The 18,843-nt window shown below is 41.7% G+C and overlaps 1 protein-coding gene across 2 annotated transcripts in view; it reads right to left on the reverse strand.

Moving 5' to 3' along the window:
• Dcun1d5 (defective in cullin neddylation 1 domain containing 5) overlaps positions 1-3,381 on the reverse strand; it is a 30,473-nt gene extending 27,092 nt beyond the window's left edge. The window contains exons 1-2 of one of the 2 annotated variants that reach the window (XM_075966859.1): positions 3,022-3,381; positions 1,274-1,365 (exon numbers count right to left, since the gene is read on the reverse strand). In XM_075966859.1, the coding sequence (XP_075822974.1) occupies positions 1,274-1,365; positions 3,022-3,107 (178 nt within the window). In that variant the 5' untranslated portion in view covers positions 3,108-3,381. The remainder of the gene's footprint in view (positions 1-1,273; positions 1,366-3,021) is intronic. The other variant, XM_075966860.1, reaches the window with a different exon arrangement.
• Positions 3,382-18,843: the final 15,462 nt, after the last annotated feature.

Consider the following 18,843-nt stretch of genomic DNA (forward strand, 5'->3'; position numbering starts at 1 on the left):
TACAATTAGGATCACTTTGCTGATCTCAATAGCAAAGATGCTGCCCCCTTTTCAGACTAGTCTAGCTTTCCATACGGTAACTCTGTAAATCAGCAGCTATACTTTAACATGGCTAGTACAAATAGAAGGCAATAACTAGTAAGCATCTTGACTTTAAGCAAATACTTTTGAGAATAATGACAGAAAAAGAAATAAAAGCAGAAAAGCAGCTAACAGACAGGAATGAGAAAAAATAACATTAATATCAGGGAAAAACTGTCATATATGCTCTGAAGAAATTAACAACAAGTAGGAAACAAGTTTTTTTGTTTTTCTTTGTTTTCAAAGCAGGGTTTTTCTGTGTGATAGCCTTGACTGTCCTGGAACTCTCTTTGTAGACCAGGCTGGCCTCCAACTCACAGAGATCCACCTGCCTTTGAGTGCTGAGATAAAAGGCTTGTGCTACCACACCCAGCAAGGGAAGCAAGTATTCTTGTTCATGGGTTTGCCTCACTGTCAACCTAGATCTTCCCATCAACCACTTGTCAAACCCAGGTCAGGTTAGTCTGCTCCTCCAAATAGGTTCTCCTGATGCTCTCAAGGTTGGGTTTTGTATCTTGTCAATTATCATGTATCTTCACAATCTACTACTTAACATACTGTAGTACTATCATTCTGTTTTCTTATTATTGTATTTGCTGTAAAATTAAAATTAAAGAGTAAATGTGTTATACATTATCTCAGACGTTTAAATTACTTGTCACACCACCCCAAAAGCTTCAGAAAAATGTTTCTAGTTCAGAAAAAATAGAGAATGGTGAACAGAGAAATATTTTGCATATTGTTTCCTAGAAAGCGAATAGAAATGCTTTTGGAAACTGGGTGAGGTGGTGCATGCCTTTCATCCCAACACAGCAAGGGGATCTCTGAGTTTGAAGGCAGCCTGGACAACTGAGTCAGTTCCAGATAGTCAGGACTACAGGAAACTCTGTCTCAAAAATCAAACAAATTAAAATGTTTTGCCTGCTTCTTCCCCTGAATTATTTTATGAATGCATTCATAAATTGTTTCTATTTATACACAAACAGCAAATAAGTTCTTACAGAATACAGATGTAAAGAAATACTAGTCTTGGAATGGCATCAAATTCTTCAATTTATAACCCTTTAGGTTTGACCCTAATCCCAGCACACAGTACTAAAATCTAACAGGCCTGCACTAAATAATGTTTAAAGAATAAAACACAGATTTTTAAATGCATATGACTGGTATCTTGATCCATGGATTTCATTACCTGCATACTCATAAAACCAAGCCAGGCACTTCTTTCTTGAAAAATCTTCCTCTCCACTGATTATTCTAGCAGGAGGCTGGGATCTGCAATAGCTTAAAAAACACAAAGATGTCTAGAACCTACTAAGACTGAAATGTTTGTGAAAAAACTAAGTTCAACAATTGCTTCCATGCAAAACAAAGTAGTTTTTAAGTTAACATGACGGGGGAAGAAGTTAGGCATTAGCAATATGGACCTGTATTCTATGCATAAGAGTCGCTGGTCAATGAAAACCCCAAAGCTACTTTGCTTGCTACCAAATTCCAAGAGCAGTAATTAAAATTATTTCCCTATTTCAAGATTATAAAGAAGTGCAGCTAAGTCTCAGCCCAAGACTAGAAAGAAAGTATAAATATCTCTCTTTCTGTCCCTGTACTGAGGGCTTTACTCACATTGCTGGGTTTGCTCTTCACCACTAAGCTATATACCTGATTGAATGCCAAAAATTCTTACTGGGAATCTACTACTGATTTGTATGGAAACCCTGCATTATAGTTTAGGCTGAAACACCTCAAATCTAATGACATTGCCCTTCAGCTATTTTAACTGGCTTAAATATCTTAGGTTTGATTCCCAAAAGCAGCTAATAAAGGTCAAGCAGAATGATAACTATCAAAGAAAACTGTATCACATTAATCACCCAACTATTACTTAGGTTCTTTCGCTAAAACACACAAAGAAAAAAACAAAAAACAAATGATTACAAAACATGCGGATTAAACAAACCACCTCTCTCCTATTTTAAGCAGTGTGTTTCTCACTGCATCTCTCCTTAAAGAGGTATTTGTTTTATTTAGTGCTGGCTCTCGTTTTAATGTTGGCATTTTAAGTTGTCATTTTAAGTGGCAACCATTAACACAAAGACAGTCCAAAGAATAAGTTGGGAGATGAACTGCAATGACTTTCCACAGCAGGAATGCTTCTGCCATGACTGAATAATGTGTATGCCACAAGGGGAGCAAAGGCTCTGATTACAGTTCTGCTTTGTTTTCTTTTTCCCTAAGAGAACACAGAGCACAGTAGCTTACAAATGACTAAAACCGACTGACGAGCTAACTACGTCTGAAGGCTAAAAAAGAAAAAGCACGCCAAGCCTTTCCAACCCTGTGTAAGGGGTGTACGGGTGGGGTGGAGGCCTGCTGCCTTCAGAAGCTGAGGCTCTAGGGATTTCAAAGGCCTCCTCCTGCTGAGGTGGTCCAGGTTAGGCCAATTGAAATGCTAAGTCAGCAGACCAATTATAGCACAGGCTTCCTTTCTACCATACTCAAGGCAGCTGTCAAAATTCTTCATGCTCTGCTCTTTTTTTCACACTCTGACATTAACAATGTGTGGGCCAAACCAATTCTTCTTGATACAGTGAACCCTAGGGACACTGTGAATCTCAGCAGATCTGCACTCCGCGTTTGGTGGACAGGACGAAGGTAGAAGGCAGGAGGGGGGGGAGGGGGAAGCACGGTTGACGTGTGGTTGTCTGTTTCCTACCCTCTGGGCACGCAGACAACAATGTGGGGCAAACCCCTGAGCTCATCCAAGTACGCCAGAGCACACGCACAGGCCAACACGAGGTTTGATCCCGCGCGGAGCGGAGACTCGGGGCTCCGCACCCACCGTCCCGCCGAGGAGAGGTCTCGCCCCCTCGCCACAGCAGGCGCCCGGCCGCCCGTCCCGCACCGGAGGAAGGAGATCCTGCGGGGTGGGGCACGCGGTACCTGGAGATTTTACACTTTTTGAGGCCCGCGTCTTCCGCGACCGCCGCTGCCACTCCGGGGGCTTTTCTTTTCTTCTTCACTGGCATCTTCCGCCTTCCCCGGCAAGGTGGACAGGGCGGCCGGGGAGGGGGGTCGCGCTCCGCCGCAGCTCCGGCTCCCGCCTGCCAGGGACCGCAGCGGAGGCCCGAGGCGCGACCCCGCGGCGGCCCGGGCCTGGGTCTCCTCCTTGGGGCCCGCCCGGCACAGCGCAGCGCTTCGCCCGGCGGTACCGCGGCTCGGGCGCTCCAGGGGCAGGCAACGCCGACAGCGCGGCACCTCCGGCAGTCTGGAAGAGCAGGCGGCTCAGTCTGACCCGGAAGCGGATGACCGTGGACCGGACGTGACGTAGCAAGGAGCTCGCGGGGCGGGGCGGCGCAGGGCGGGCTCCTGTGGTGTGGGACTGCGCTTTTCTCCGGGTTTGCAGGATTTTCTGCAGGTGGAACTGGGTTGCCCTGAGTTTCTCGGGCGGCTGCCCAGCGGGAAATCATCTGTAAAGTCGTGAGCGCTCGGGCGAAGGAATCTGGTGAAGAAGCACGCGCGAGCGAGCCCGCTCCTGACGCGCAGCGTCTCCAGCCCCTCAGTGTTCACGGTGGGCCTGACTTCAGCTTCCCACGCCCCGGACTCACACTTTTCGTCCTCGTCCTCCAGAGTCGAAGCAACGCCTCCATGTTTTACTTTTGAGAATTCGCCTCTTGAACAAGAGTTTTGGAAAACTGACTTACTAAAACCGTTTCAGGGAACGGTTTTAATGGGTTGCCCCCAAGATACTGCAATCACGTAAATTCTAAATGAAAATACTGTTTGTAAGAAGGGTTATGCTATGTAAAGATTAACTTCTAGAACATTCTTAGTGAAATAAATTCATGTCTGTAACTCGACTGTGACAGAAGACTAAGTTTTGTTTTTTTTTTTATATCCCCGTGGTTCTGTGACACGTAGTACCCAAATCAGGTCAGAATCAAGGAGAAATACTAAAAAACGGAACTTGTAATGAGTCCCAAATACATAATATGCCCTGGAATTCACAGTTTTGTGAGCCAGGACATTTCAGTGTTTAAATTTTATAACAATGAAAATAATGTTCAAGCCTGTAAACTTTAACTCTACAAACGATGCATAAAGCGTTGTTTCTATATAAAAATTACAAAAGCTAAGCTCTACAAACAACTATCTACAGAAAGTAGAGGACTGAAAAATAGTTTTTAAAAGTGTATTTATTATGTGGGGGGGGGGCATTTGTGTGCCAAAGTTGAGGTATGTGGAGGGCAGAGAACAATTTTCGGGGGTTCGTTCTTTCCCTCCATGGTGTGGCTCTTGAGGGTCGAACTCAGGTTTTCAGCCTTGGCCACAATTACTTTTATTTTCTGAGCCATCTCTCTGGCCCAAAAAGGATATTTTAAATACACAGAATCTGAAGAGTTAAGCTAGGCGGGTGCCAGAGTCTGGTAACTGAGGTATGAGGATTGCCAGTTCAAAGTCAATCTGAGGAGCCCAGTGAGACTCTGAAAATAAAAAGTCAAAAGGTGGGGACTGTGGCTCTAGGACAGGTCACTTCTTCGCATCTGTGACACCCTAGTTTCAGTTCGTCCTGCTGAAAACAAAGTCTAGCTATCAAACCTACAAGTTGAATGATGCAGATTCTGTAACAGAAGTGTTCAGAAAACAAGTTTTGATTAATAGACATGTGTTGGTTGAGGTGATGGTGTGTGTACTTGTTAAAATTTATTGATGTGTATATTTATAAATATCCTGTTTATCTCAGGAGATTTATATGAAAATTATAAGACAGAACCAAATATAACAATCAGTGGCACATAAAAACTATTAGAAAGAGCCAAGTTTATTTCTTCAATAAGTTTGCTTCAAAGGCTGTGACAGTCTTTCCTCAGAAAACAGAAGGGAATAAAGCTTAAAGACAGGTAACTAAGAGGCAGAGTTCAAAGAATATCCTTCTAGAAGGTATATCAGAGGATGAAGAGCTCCACAAGCCTGTTTTGCAACATGCCAGCAACGCTACCAGGACCAGCATCTCCCATTCTTTTCTAAATAGGATTAATAATTGTTTCCTATTGTTTGTTCATCGTTGTGTACTGGGTCAGAATGCAGAGCAGGAAATTAGTCCACACAGAGCAAGTGATAATAGTCCTTGGACTATGTGGAATGACATAAGACACACCTGAACATAAGCATTGAGCTGAGTGCAGTGATCATCCGTAGAGACCTGCTTGTATCCACAGGATTCTCTGGGGGGAAAAAAGAGATGAAGATGTTGGATTTTATGTGTAGTATTCATTGAACCAATCTGTTATTAACTAACATTTGACGACTAGGCCAGATTTGAGACTATAGACGGTAGACAAAAGGCATATGTAGTAGCACGCACATAGTGAGACTTGCCCAGACTAAACAAAAACGGTAAACAAAGTTTCTGCATTCATGGAGCTGACAGTCTGGAAGGATAAATGTATGAAGCATTTGTACCCATCCACTTCATCATTGCCTTCACTGGGCGTGTCTACTGCCACCACTATACCTCTGTTGTCAAAGTCAGCTCTCGTCTCAGTCACTCATGGGGGGCATTGTGTCTGCTCATGAACAATACAGAAACCTCTAGTAATGTGATAGTTGATGATTTTCACCGAAAGTGTAGTGCGAATCTATGACAGTACTGCAGTGTTTGTTGTGTGGTCTAATTTTTGTTTACTTGTAAGTAACAAGGAGGAAAGGAAAGGAAGTAGTATTAAAACAAGAATGTGTTCTGGTCTAGATTCAAAGACACGCAGCAGCTTTAGGAAAGTCACAGTGCTTTCCTTTATCTTTTCTATTGTACAACAGAATATTTTTAAAAAATTCTCAAAATATATGATAGCTATCTTTTAGGACAGTGGCATAATATGTATTCTAATCAGGAAAGCACACAAAGTCCGAGACAACTCTGTCGGTCATATGACATTTTGGTGATTTGCGTATTTCTAAGATTTAGGGCACTGTATAATAAAGAAACGGAAAAAGAACTTTTAAAACAGTTATATCTAATTAAGAAAACCAGAAATAGTGCCAGAGATGTGCTCACTTATATATTTGGTATAGTTTTTTTTCCTGACACCTTTAAAAATAGGACTTATGCTCACATCAAGAAAGCAAGCACTGCAGGCCTGAGGGACTTAGGGGAGGCCACTTTTGATTGTGGTAGTTGATCCATACAAATACTCTATATTCCAGAAGTTACCATTGTTTTCCAAACACTAAGTCAAAATTTTATGACATTTTTCTATTCACATAAACCCAGAGAAAATTAACCACAAGCTAATAGTAGAGAATGAGATGTTAACCCAGGATTGTGTGCTCTGGCATTTTGAGAAACACACAAGAACTAATGTTGAAGAGCAATGCAGAGATGCAAACTAGGTAACAAATGTGCTTCTTGCTCTGCTCATCCTGTAGCAGTGTGCTGGACCACATCGGCTGTAGTGACCTTGGGACTGGTACTTTGGTCATCATCGCAGTGACTCCTATGAATGCTGAAGGTAAAGGTTCTTTCCTGAATTGATATATCGTGTCTGGTCAAGTCATAAAGTTACACCTGAGGTCACTAGTGAAGAAATGTATTATATATACCCAGGGAGAGATAGGTGCCAAATGCAGCCCTATTGCAATGATATTCTACTGAATTTTATTCCAGGTGCTAAGAAAAGTGAGCAATTCTAAAGGGGCAGTAAGGAAAAGCTCATGAGTGGTGGTATGTGACTTCCTAGGGAGTTATACACACACACACACACACACACACACACACACACACACACACACCTACCTCTTCGCCCCAGACAGGGCACTAGGGCACCAATTAATGTGGGATTTCCCTCTGTATGCTGTGAATATGTTTTATTACCATTGGTTAATAAGAAAGTTATTTTGGCCAGTGGCTTAGCAGAGTAAAGCTAGGTGGAAAATCCAAACAGAAATATAGAGAGAGTAGGTAGAGTCAGGGAGACACCATGTAGCTGCCAAAAGAGAAAGACGCCCAGACACTTACCTGGTAAGCCACAGCCTAATAGCAATACACAGAATAATCGAAATGGGTTAATTTAAGATATACTAGCTAGGGCTGGAGAGGTGGCTCAGAGGTTAAGAGCATTGCCTGCTCTTCCAAAGGTCCTGAGTTCAATTCCCAGCAACCACATGGTGGCTCACAACCATCTGTAATGGGGTCTGGTGCCCTCTTCTGGCCTGCAGGCATACACACAGACAGAATATTGTATACATAATAAATAAATAAATATAAAAAAGATATACTAGCTAGACATATGCTTGAGCCATTGACCAAACAGTGTTGTAATTAATATATTTTCTGTGTGATTATTTGGGTCTGGGCAGCCAGGAAACAAACGAGCAAGAGATCAAAGACACAATTCCACCACAGGTCAAGCCTAATGAGTCAAAGGAATTATCAGAGTCACTTAACAGAATATGGGTGACTAAAAGGCCCCTGATCCTCACTTTTTTTTCTTGTTTATTTTTTCGAGACATGTTACTTTTGTGTAGCCCTGACTGTCCTGGAACATGCTCTGTAGACCAGGCTGGCCTTAAACTTACAAAGTTCCATCTGCCTCTGCCTCCTGAGTGCTGGGATTAAAGGCATGCACCACCATTGCCCAGCAAAAACATAAATTTTTCTTTCATTTGAAAACTTTTTCATTCATTTATTTGTGTACCATGGTACATGTGTGGAGGTCAGAGGGAAGCTTGAGGGAATTGTTTCTCTCCAATTTTCCTACCATGTGGGTTCTGGGGATGGAACTAAGGTTTTTAGTCTTGGTGGCAAGCACCTTTATCTGCTATCTCATGTCCAAGAAATTGGCGCCCAGACGTGTGGCTAACTGAGTCCACAGAAAGCCCGAGAAAGCTTGGAAAAGAATAGAGTAAAGCATGTTTCTTGTGGCAATTTCTTGGGTCTGCTCTGCTTGCTAGAGGCAAGCAAGCGCTCTCATCTAAGAGAGGCTTTCCTGACTCAGCTTTAGCTGCAAAACCCTGCAGCTCATTAAGAGGTCCTGCCACAAAACACTTAAATGGTGTTGACGAAAAGCTGACCACATGCTTTCCGGTTTTCAGCCGTAGCAGGAAAAAAGCTATGCCGTTTAAAAATGCCAGCTTTCTGGGCTGTCCTGCCAGGGCAACTCTGACTCTTTTACGCAGGTGGTTCATGCGGTTTGCAAGCACAGGCTGCTGAAGCTCGCTTGCTGGCAGGGACCTTGAAATGCCATAGAGTTGTGGCAGTAAACATGGCTACAGCTAGTACCTCAGCCATGAGGCTGGAAAGCTAAGGAATGGGCTACATCTAGCTGGCAAAGCCACAGGTTTAGTCCTACTGAGATTGCTTAGTAAATTAAAGACTCATGTGGTCAGAAAAAGAGAGATATACAGTAAAGAGAGATTCAAAGACAAAGAAAATTTCTAAATGGTTTACTGTGTGTTAAAAATATATGCAGACTAAAAGTTGAAGTTCTTAAAGTAAAAAACAAAAAAAAAGAAGAGAGTAGTTGGGTGTGGTAGTACACACCTTTAATCCCATCACTTGGGAGGCTGAGGGAGATTGACCTCTGTGTCTTCAAGGTGTGGTAGCACATGCCTTTAATCCCAGTGCCTAGAAGGCAGAGACAAACAGATCTCTGTGAGTTCAAGGTGTAGTGGCATACACATTTAATCCCAATGCCTGTGAGGCAGAGACAGGTGGATCTCTGAGGGTTCAAGGACAGCCTGGTCTACAGAGTTATTCCAGGTCAAAGATACAGAGAACCTGTCTCAAAAAGCAAAAAATAAAAATAAACAAAATAGAGGTTAAAAATAAAGCATACAAAGATGGAAAATACACAGAGAATTTTGATACTGTATGCTATTATGCTCTCTTTGAATTATTTGAATGCTGAGGAAAGAGCAACAGCTGCTAAAAGATATTTGTTTATAAATGCTGCTGAACTAATCCAACATAGATATTTTGAAAATGCCTTGACTTTGAAATTTGGATCTAAGGACATGATGCTTTGGAAAGGAAATTTTGTTTTCACAGAGGATGAGACCCTGTTCATTTCTTCTATTCCGATATGGTATGATGGACCACGCCCTCCTGAAGGGTTGCTGTGAATATCTTCAGAAAATTGCTTCGCTCAACTGCCAACTGTGATGAAACTAGCACACAGGTTATACCGTGAAAGACCTAATTAACGACGCCCCCATTCAGCAAGAAGCAGTTTGGAGAGAAAAAACTGCGCCCATGTTCCCAAATATGGTTTATAAACGTTCTTTAACATTTAAAGGAGGATATGATATAGATATGAATAATTTTATTTATTTATTTATTTATTTATTTATTTATTTATTTATTATGTATACAATATTCTGTCTGTGTATATGCCTGCAGGCCAGAAGAGGCCACCAGACCCCATTACAGATGGTTGTGAGCCACTATGTGGTTGCTGGGAATTGAACTCAGGACCTTTGGAAGAGCAGGCAATGCTCTTAACCTCTGAGCCATCTCTCCAGCCCCTAGATATGAATAATTTGTATTAGTACAGATTTTGCTTTATTGATAGAGATTTAAGGTCAATTTTGTTATATGTATATGCATATTTCTGCTATTGATTAAGATATTATGATTGTGTGTTCATTAAAAATGTAATGTATAATTAAGAAGTATAGGTTAATGGATAATCATCAGTAATAGTCAAGCTTGTAGTCATGTTAATTAGATTTTCTAGATATATAGAGATACATTTCAGTTAGATAGACATTCTTCATATCTTTCAAAGACTGCAGAATATGGCATTTAATGTTTTAATAACTTAGGACTTTTCATGACAATGAGACACTCTGCTCCTGGCAGCACCAATCTACTTCAAGAAGAAGATGGGCATTGAAGAGGATCCTTATGGAATTTGATAGCCATTTGGGCAAGAAACTGTTCTTGCCTGGACTATTGCATAAACTGGACACAGAGAACCCGCAGAGAGAGGACTGCTAAACTGGCCTAAAGGTGAGATAATCTTTCGGGGTTCCTGATTCATGAAAGAGTCTGCAAGACATTCTTCAGGACAAGCAGATAGTGACTGCCTTTGAAATTTCCTGCTTTGTGGAAATGTCCGCTGGAAACTATGGGCCTGTAGGCCGAAGATGGATGCCTCAACGGTACAGAGGAACTTTGGGTGACTGTCCAGGCAGCAAGATGTCTCTGTCATTTCTAGAGTTTTGGATTTCTTGTTTACTTAGGTAATATTATATTCTTCTGGAGTCTTTGATAAACTTGAAGAATGGTTAGATAGTTACAGTTTTCCTTAGTTATGAAAAAAGATAAAATAGATGTAAATATTATAACTTTTACTTGATAACTGTTTTGTTATATGTAATTTTGCTATGTTAAAGTTAAAGCCTTCCTCTTTTTTGTTTAAACAGAAAAAGGGAAAGTGATATGGGAGTGTCATATATCAATCTGTTGATTTCATTGGTTAAGCAATAAAGAAACTGCTTGGCCCTGAATGGTTAAAACATAGGTGGGAGGAGTAAACAGAACAGAATGCTGGGAGGAAGAGGAAGTGAGCTCAGAGAGACGCAATGCTCCCCTCGCCCGGCCAGACGTATGCAATGAAGCTCCGACCCAGGATGGACGTAGACTAGAATCTCCCTGGTAAGCCACCTTGTGGGCTACACAGATTATAAGAAATGGGCTAGTCCAGATGCGAGAGTTAGCAGAGAAGAGGCTAGATAGAAATGGGCCAAGCAGTGTTTAAATGAATACAGTTTGTGTGTTGTTATTTTGGGCATAAGCTAGCAGGTGGCCAGGGTGCTGGGGACGCAGCCCCGCCGCTCTTATTACTACAAGAAATAATCTAATGTCATTTTTAAAGTTCCTGTAAACATTGGAAAAATGAAACTCGGAAAACGACTAAATACAAGAATAAAGAATGTTAAGAATTGTATACTTGGGCTGGAGAACCGTCTCAGCAGTTAAGAGCCCTGGCTGCTTTTCTAGAGGTCCTTAGTTCAATTCCCAGTAACCATATGGTGGATCACAGCCATGTATAATGGGATCTGATGCCCTTTTCTGGTATGCATGCATGCAATGAAAGCATGCATCAATCAATCAGTCAATCAGTTCATTAATTTTAAAAAAGAAAACTTAAAAAAGATTTGTATTTCTTTTAACTACTCAGATTGTAGCTCCTCAGATTCTAGATTTGAGACCTGGTTAGAAAGTCAGGTTTCACACATCAGTTAACCAGGGACTCAGCAATTCAACCTGAAACAAGACAAGACAAGACAAGCCACATTGCTGACAAGAACATTAAATACATGGCAGCAGATTCAGTGAACACATTTCCGAGTGTTATAAAATCTCAGATTTCCAATTTGATTAGGTATTTCAGTAATGAAAGATGCCAAGTCGATTCCTGAGAAGTGAGCATTGAAATGCAGCCTCTTTTTCTTTAAATTTATTCTTAGCTACTGAATGAGTAAGTTGACATGGACAATATTTTGATGTTCTATTTTTATAGCAATATGATATGATGTCAGAAAGTTATTTTATCATAGAATTTTCCCCAAAAAGATGCTAGGCTATGAAGCAGAACATTCTAATTTAATTTCATGTTATTTGATGATAATTATGCATAAATCAAAATGGAACTAGAAATAAAGACTCAAAATGACCACTTTGTGAACATTTTTGTTAATATTTGCTATGGTGTAATGACACTTTAGCATTTTACATAAATGAGTAGGTATTTTAAAAGTGGCATTAAAACTTAAAGCAAGACTGTTTTATTCAAATGAATTGCTAGAACTTGCACACAGTTAAAGGTAAGTAGTCTTGAGGCCTCTCAAAGTATATTTAGCAGGAGCGTAGAGGGAAAATTATGTATTAGTATGTTTTGAAATTTTCTGCCTTAACCCAGTATATGTTGTTATTTTTGTAAGTGAAGGCATAGAAACCAGAGAACAACTTTTAGGGGTCAATTGTCTACTTCCGCCGTGCATTCCAGGTACCATACTTGGTCATCAATTTGCTCAGCACTGTATAGCGAGTCAGAAATACTCTCATGCACCCAGCCATCTTACTGACCCAACACAGTATTTTTGCAAGCATACTTCATTATCCTGAAAAGCACGATTAAAAGCAAATCTTTATCCAGAAAGGCGTTATGCAGTATTCCTTAAGCCAGCATTGTGGAACTCTATACCAAGTCACTAGAACTGTTAACTCACATGAGTTAGTGAAGTGACTTTGGGCACAAGGCACAGTGCTGGCTGGCCACTGTGGCTGAGCTTCAGTGGCAGCACTTTGGATACCCAAGAAGCAAGCAGCTAAAAGTTGCATAGTTTAAGAAAAGAAGTTTTTCTCACCCCCAACGACTGTCAGAATCTTCTCGGGCCAGGCTCCTGGTCTTCAGAGCTACCATCTGGAACATTGGCTGTTTCTGTGGTTAAAAAGCAGAGGGTTTCTTTCGTTTCCTCCACAAAGACCTTTTCTCTATAATCAGAAAGACAGCAGAAGGTGTAGCAGTATTAGGATGTGTCACATATGCTATAGCTGCCCCTCACTTTACACGAAGTGTGATTGCCTGCCCACTTGTAGATAGACATGACCATTTGATATGCCTAATCAATAAAATATGGGTAGGCGGTATATAGATAGATCCCCAGGTGGCAGGGTCAGTAGCTTCTTTTTGTTATTTTGTTTCTGATTTTGGTGGGGTTTTTTGTTTTTGGTTTTTTTTTTTTTTTTTTGGCTTCTTGAGACAGGGTTTCTCTGTAGCTTTGGAGCCTGTCCTGGAACTCACTTTGTAGATCCAGACTGGCCTTGAACTCACAGAGATCCACTTGTCTCTCTGCCTTCCAAGTGCTGGGATTAAAGGCGTGCTCCACCACCACCTGGCCTGATTTTGGTTTTTGAGACAAGGTCTCACTCAAGTCTGTATCCAAGTTGCCCTAGAACTTAATGTATAGCCTAGACTGGTTTCAAACAGACTCAGCGATCCCCCTCCCCTACTTAAGCCTCCTAAGTGAGATTAGCTGTGTGAGCCCCCACACCCAGTTCAGTATTTGTTTTTCCACACGCTCACTTTTCAATCAATAACAATAAGTATATTGTAAAAAAAAAATCGCTGAGCATGGTTTTGTATACCCGTAGTCCCAAGCTCAGGGAGATGAAGCAGGACTGCTGTGGCCTGAAGGCCAGCCTGGACCACATGGTATGACTCTATGCTCACACAGAAGTTGAGCATTCAGGTGGACCCTTTCACAAGCTAATTATATCAAAGGTTAAGAAGCAGAGTTCTGAAAGACACTTAAGGAAATGCTCAATATCCTAGTCATCAGAGAAAGGCAAATAAAAACAACTCTGAGATTCCATCTTACACCTGTAAGAATGGCCAAGATCAAAAACAATCAAAAACACTGATGACAACTTATGCTGGAGAGGTTGTGGGGTAAAGGGAACACTGCTGCATTGCTGGTGGGAATGCAAGCTGGTGCAGCCCCTTTGGATGTCAGTGTGGTGATTTCTTAGAAAATTAGGAAACAACCTTCCTCAAGACCCAATAATACCACTTTTGGGTATATATCCAAAGGATGCTCAATTGTACCACAAAGACATGTGCTCAACTATGTTCATAGCAGCTTTGTTTGTCATAGCCAGAACCTGGAAACAACCTAAATGCCCCTCAACTGGAGAATGGATAAGGAAAATGTGGTACATTTACACAATGGAGTACTACACCGCAGAAAAAAATGACATCTTTTTTTTTTTTTTGGTTTTTCGAGACAGGGTTTCTCTGTGGCTTTGGAGCCTGTCCTGGAACTCGCTCTGTAGACCAGGCTGGTCTCGAACTCACAGAGATCCGCCTGCCTCTGCCTCCCGAGTGCTGGGATTAAAGGCGTGCGCCACCATCGCCCGGCAAAAAATGACATCTTGAAGTTTGCAGACAAATGGATGGAGCTAGAAAACATCATTTTGAGTGAGGTAACCCAGACCCAGAAAGACAATTATCACATGTACTCACTCATAAGTGGTTTTTAAACATAAAGCAAAGAAAACCAGCCCACAAATCACAATCCCAGAGAACCTAGATAACAACGAGGACTCTAAGAGAGAAATATGTGGATCTAATCTATATGGGAAGTAGAAAAAGACAAGATCTCCTGAGTAAATTGGGAGCATGGGGACCTTGGGAGAGGGTTGAAGGGGAGGGGATAAGGAGGGAGGAGAGCAGAGAAAAATGTAGAGATCAATAAAAATCAATAAAAAAAAAAGCAGAATTCTTTTTAAACAAAGAAGTACATAATACCACAAAGCGAAACATTTAGTTGCTGTTTATTTTATTTCTCTGTAACAGGAGAAGCGGGCTGCTTGTCATCCAGACTGCCCGGCTAGCTTACACCCAAAATAACCACACAGAAACTGTATTAATTAAAACACTGCTTGGCCATTAGCTCTAGCCTCCTATTGGCAAACTCTCACATCTTGATTTAACCCATTTCTATTAATCTGTGTTCACCATGAAGTCATGGCTTACCGGGAAAGATTTAGCATGTCTGACCTGGCATCTCCATGGCGGCCCTCTCTCTCTCTCTGTTTTTTTCCTTCCAGCATTCAGTTCTGTCTTCTCTGCCTACCTAAGTTCTGCCTTATCACCAGGTCCAAAGCAGTTTCTTTATTAACCAATGAAAGGAACACAAATACAGAAGGACTTCCTACACCATTTCTCTCAGACTATTGTTTTATTAATTTTAGAAGAGGTTTAGAATAATCTCTGCCATATCTCTTGTAACTCTTGCCATTAAAGTTATGAAGAATTAATTGTTTTACTCAGTTTATAGAATACTGATGTGGGAGTGTCATATATCAATCTGTTGATTTCATTAGCTAAGCAATAAAGAAACTGCTAGGCCCATTGGATAGGCCCACCCTTAGGTGGGTGGAGTAAACAGAACAGAATGCAGGGAGGAAGAGGAAGTGAGGTCAGACTCCGCAGCTCTCCTCTCCAGAGCAGATGCAGGAGAGACGCCATGCTACCTGCTCCAGGGAAGACGCACACCATGCCCCAGCTCCGACCCAGGATGGACTTAGGCTAGAATCTTCCCGGTAAGCGCACCTAGGGGCGCTACATAGATTATTAGAAATGGGCCAGAGCAGTGTTTAAAAGAATACAGTGTCCGTGTAATTATTTCGGGGCATAAGCCGAGCCAGGCAGGCGGCTGGGGTGTTTGGGGACGCAGCCCCGCCGCTCTCCTTATTACTACAAATGGCGCCCACGTGATGGACTAAACCCACTTAAAAAACCTGAGAAGGCTTAAAAATAAGGGAGAGAGAGTTTAACACAGATTTTTGCTGTTTGTTGGTGGCGTGCTGTAGAGAGATTTCCTGATTCGGCAACAGCAGCAGAAAAAACGCTGTGTCATTTCAAAGCATGGCTTCCTGGGGCTGTTCCGCCAGTGCAAACTCTTGCTTTATGTTTGTGTTCCCGCTTGGGATCGGAAGGAGAGTGCTCTGAGACCTTGCGATGACTCAGAGCTCCCCGCCTGCTCCTGGGAAGAAGGCAGAATCAGGCTTAGGCAGGCGGAAGAGCATGGCGGATTCCTGCCGCCATACAGAGACGTGTTTTCAGACTGCACAGTGCTCTGCGTGTCAGATTTGGATGTAACTTGGATGAAAAGAATTTCTGTGCTACACGCTCAGTCTCAGAATTAAAGTGCTGAGTGCCGCTCCTACCTGGTAGCCCCAAGAGGCTTCCTGACTCAGCTTTAGCTGCAAAACCCTGCGGCTCATTAAGAGGTCCTGCCACAAAACACTTAAACAGTGTTGATGAAAAGCTGAACACATGCTTTTCGGTTTTCAGCCGTAGCAGGAAAAAAGCTGTGCCGTTTAAAAATGCCGGCTTTCTGGGCTTTCCTGCCATGGCAAACTCTGACTGTTTGAGACAGGAGGGCCGGCTACCAAGAGAGGACTTGAGTGTTGTCTGTTGTAGCTCGCTGGCTGGCAGGGACCTTGAAAGGCCATGAGGCTGGAAAGTTAAGGAATGGACTGGATCTAGCTGGCAAAGCCACGCCTTCAGTCCTACTGATATTGCTTGGTAAATTAAAGGCTCTTGTGGTCAGAAAAACAGAGAGAGATACAGTAAAGAGATTCAAAGACAAAGAAAAATTTTAAATGATTTACAGTGTTAAAAATATATACAGACTAAAAGTTAAAATTCTTAAAGTAAACCTCTGTGACTTCAAGGTGTGGTAGCACACGCCTTTAATCCCAGTGCCTAGAAGGCAGAGACAAACAGATCTCTGTGAGTTCAAGGTATAGTAGTGTACGCCTTTAATCCCAATGCCTGGGAGGCAGAGACAGGCGGAGAGTTCAAAGACAGCCTGGTCTACAGATATATGCTCGAAAAGCAAAAAGTTAACCTAGGAATGTCACAGCTTAGATTCTTAAGCGTCTAGTGATTTAAAGGCGCAAATCAAAAGTGCTCCTGGATAGTAAAAAATTGCAGATTCACAATAGGACAGATTCAGACCACTAAATGAGTCACACTGTTGGATGAATGTACGTTGGCTTGGGAGAGAGAAGAAAAAGAATATAGAGAATAAAGTTAATGGTTTAAAAAGAAAAAAGTAAAAGTAAAGTCTTTAAAGAGACAGAGTACAGATAGTTATAGATATAAATAAAAATAAGCTGTGTAAAGATGAAAAATTCACAGAGAGTCTGGATTATGTACATTGTGTTTTCTTTAAAATTTTTTGACTGTAAAGGAGCTAAGTACAGAGAGACATTTCATTACATGGGCTGCCAAGCTAAACCAGAATGGATATAAGGGTATTACGATTTCAGAATTTGGGTCTAAGGATATGATGCTTTGGAGAGAGTCTTATTTTGTTTTCACAGAGGATGAGACCCTGTTCATTTCTTCAATTCCGATTTGGTATGATGGACCACGTCCTCCTGAAGGGTTGCTGTGAACATCTTCAGAAAATTGCTTTGCTCAACTGCCAACTGAGATGAAACTAGCACACAGGTTATACCATGAAAGACCTAATTAACGACGCCCCCATTCAGCAGGAAGCAGTTTGGAGAGAAAAAACTGCGCCCATGTTCCCAAATATAGTTTATAAATGTTCTTTTACATTTAAAGGGGGAAATGATATAGGTATGAATAATTTGCATTGGTATGGATTTTAAGGTCAATTTTGTTATATGTATAAATGTTTCTGATGTAACTTTTACTTGATAACTGTTTTGTTATATGTAATTTTGCTATGTTAAGGTTAAAGCCTTCCTTTTTTGTTTAAACAGAAAAAGGGGAAGTGATGTGGGAGTGTCATATATCAATCTGTTGATTTCATTAGCTAAGCAATAAAGAAACTGCTAGGCCCATTGGATAGGCCCACCCTTAGGTGGGTGGAGTAAACAGAACAGAATGCAGGGAGGAAGAGGAAGTGAGGTCAGACTCCGCAGCTCTCCTCTCCAGAGCAGACGCAGGAGAGACGCCATGCTACCTGCTCCAGGGAAGACGCACACCATGCCCCAGCTCCGACCCAGGATGGACTTAGGCTAGAATCTTCCCGGTAAGCGCACCTAGGGGCGCTACATAGATTATTAGAAATGGGCCAGAGCAGTGTTTAAAAGAATACAGTGTCCGTGTAATTATTTCGGGGCATAAGCCGAGCCAGGCAGGCGGCTGGGGTGTTTGGGGACGCAGCCCCGCCGCTCTCCTTATTACTACAGAATACAACACACAGCATTTGAATAAATGTTGTGTTACCTCCTGGAAGAGTCAGATCTGCTGCAAACCAAGAAATAGCCTACATACTTGTTCAACTACCTCCTTCATGGCCTATGTTTTCACTGCCACGGATTTCAGGAAGAACTGGCTTCATATAGATCCAAAAAATAAGGACACTAATGCAAATCACTGCTTCAGGGTAGTCAGAAGACAGAGTTCTTTAATTCTGTAGTGGGACCTAGGCAATATGTAGCAGTAACTATGTGAAGTGCTTGAACTGAATATTACATTTCATATTCTTAGATGTTTTGTGAGCATCTGCACTTATTCACCATTATAATGAGAATAGTTAACTTCTTTTCCCACTCTCAGATCTTAAAATTCTTAACAGACAGAAGAGCCATTTTTCTAATTCTAAATGACTATACTTTGAGGAGAAAGTTGTGGGTATTGACTAAATATTAAAAAAAAACTGTAGCTTTTTCTTATGTTCCTTAGAATCGCAGCTTATATCAGTGCTGACAGATGAAAGACTAAACTAAAACTATTAGGGCAGGAGTTATGTTCCTCCTGCCTGGATTAGCACATAGTAACCGTTTTGCAAAGCACTTACTGAATTGAGTCTTTGATGGGTCTTGGGAGGAACAACTGGCTTGGTAGTTTACAATGAGGCAAATGAGGAAGTCTGTTCTCATCTGTTTTTCTCTGTCAGTATCTATACTTGTTATTAAACAAATCCATCATATTTTGCATTTTTGGCTATTTAGAAATTCTGCAGGGGCTGGAGAGATGGCCCAGTCGTTAAGAGCATAGCCTGTTCTTCAAGGTGACCCGGGTTCAATTCCTACCTCCCACATGACAGCTCGAAACTGTCTATACCTGCAGTTCCAGGGGATCTGACAACCTCACACAGTTATACATGCAGGCAAAACACCAATGCACATTAAATACAAATAAATCATTTAAAAATATTGCTGTACTAGGGTAATTGAGGCAGACAAGCACAGGGATTAGCTTAGCATCT

The sequence above is a fragment of the Microtus pennsylvanicus genome, chromosome 3 (genome assembly GCF_037038515.1).
Source record: "Microtus pennsylvanicus isolate mMicPen1 chromosome 3, mMicPen1.hap1, whole genome shotgun sequence".
Lineage (NCBI taxonomy): Eukaryota > Metazoa > Chordata > Mammalia > Rodentia > Cricetidae > Microtus > Microtus pennsylvanicus.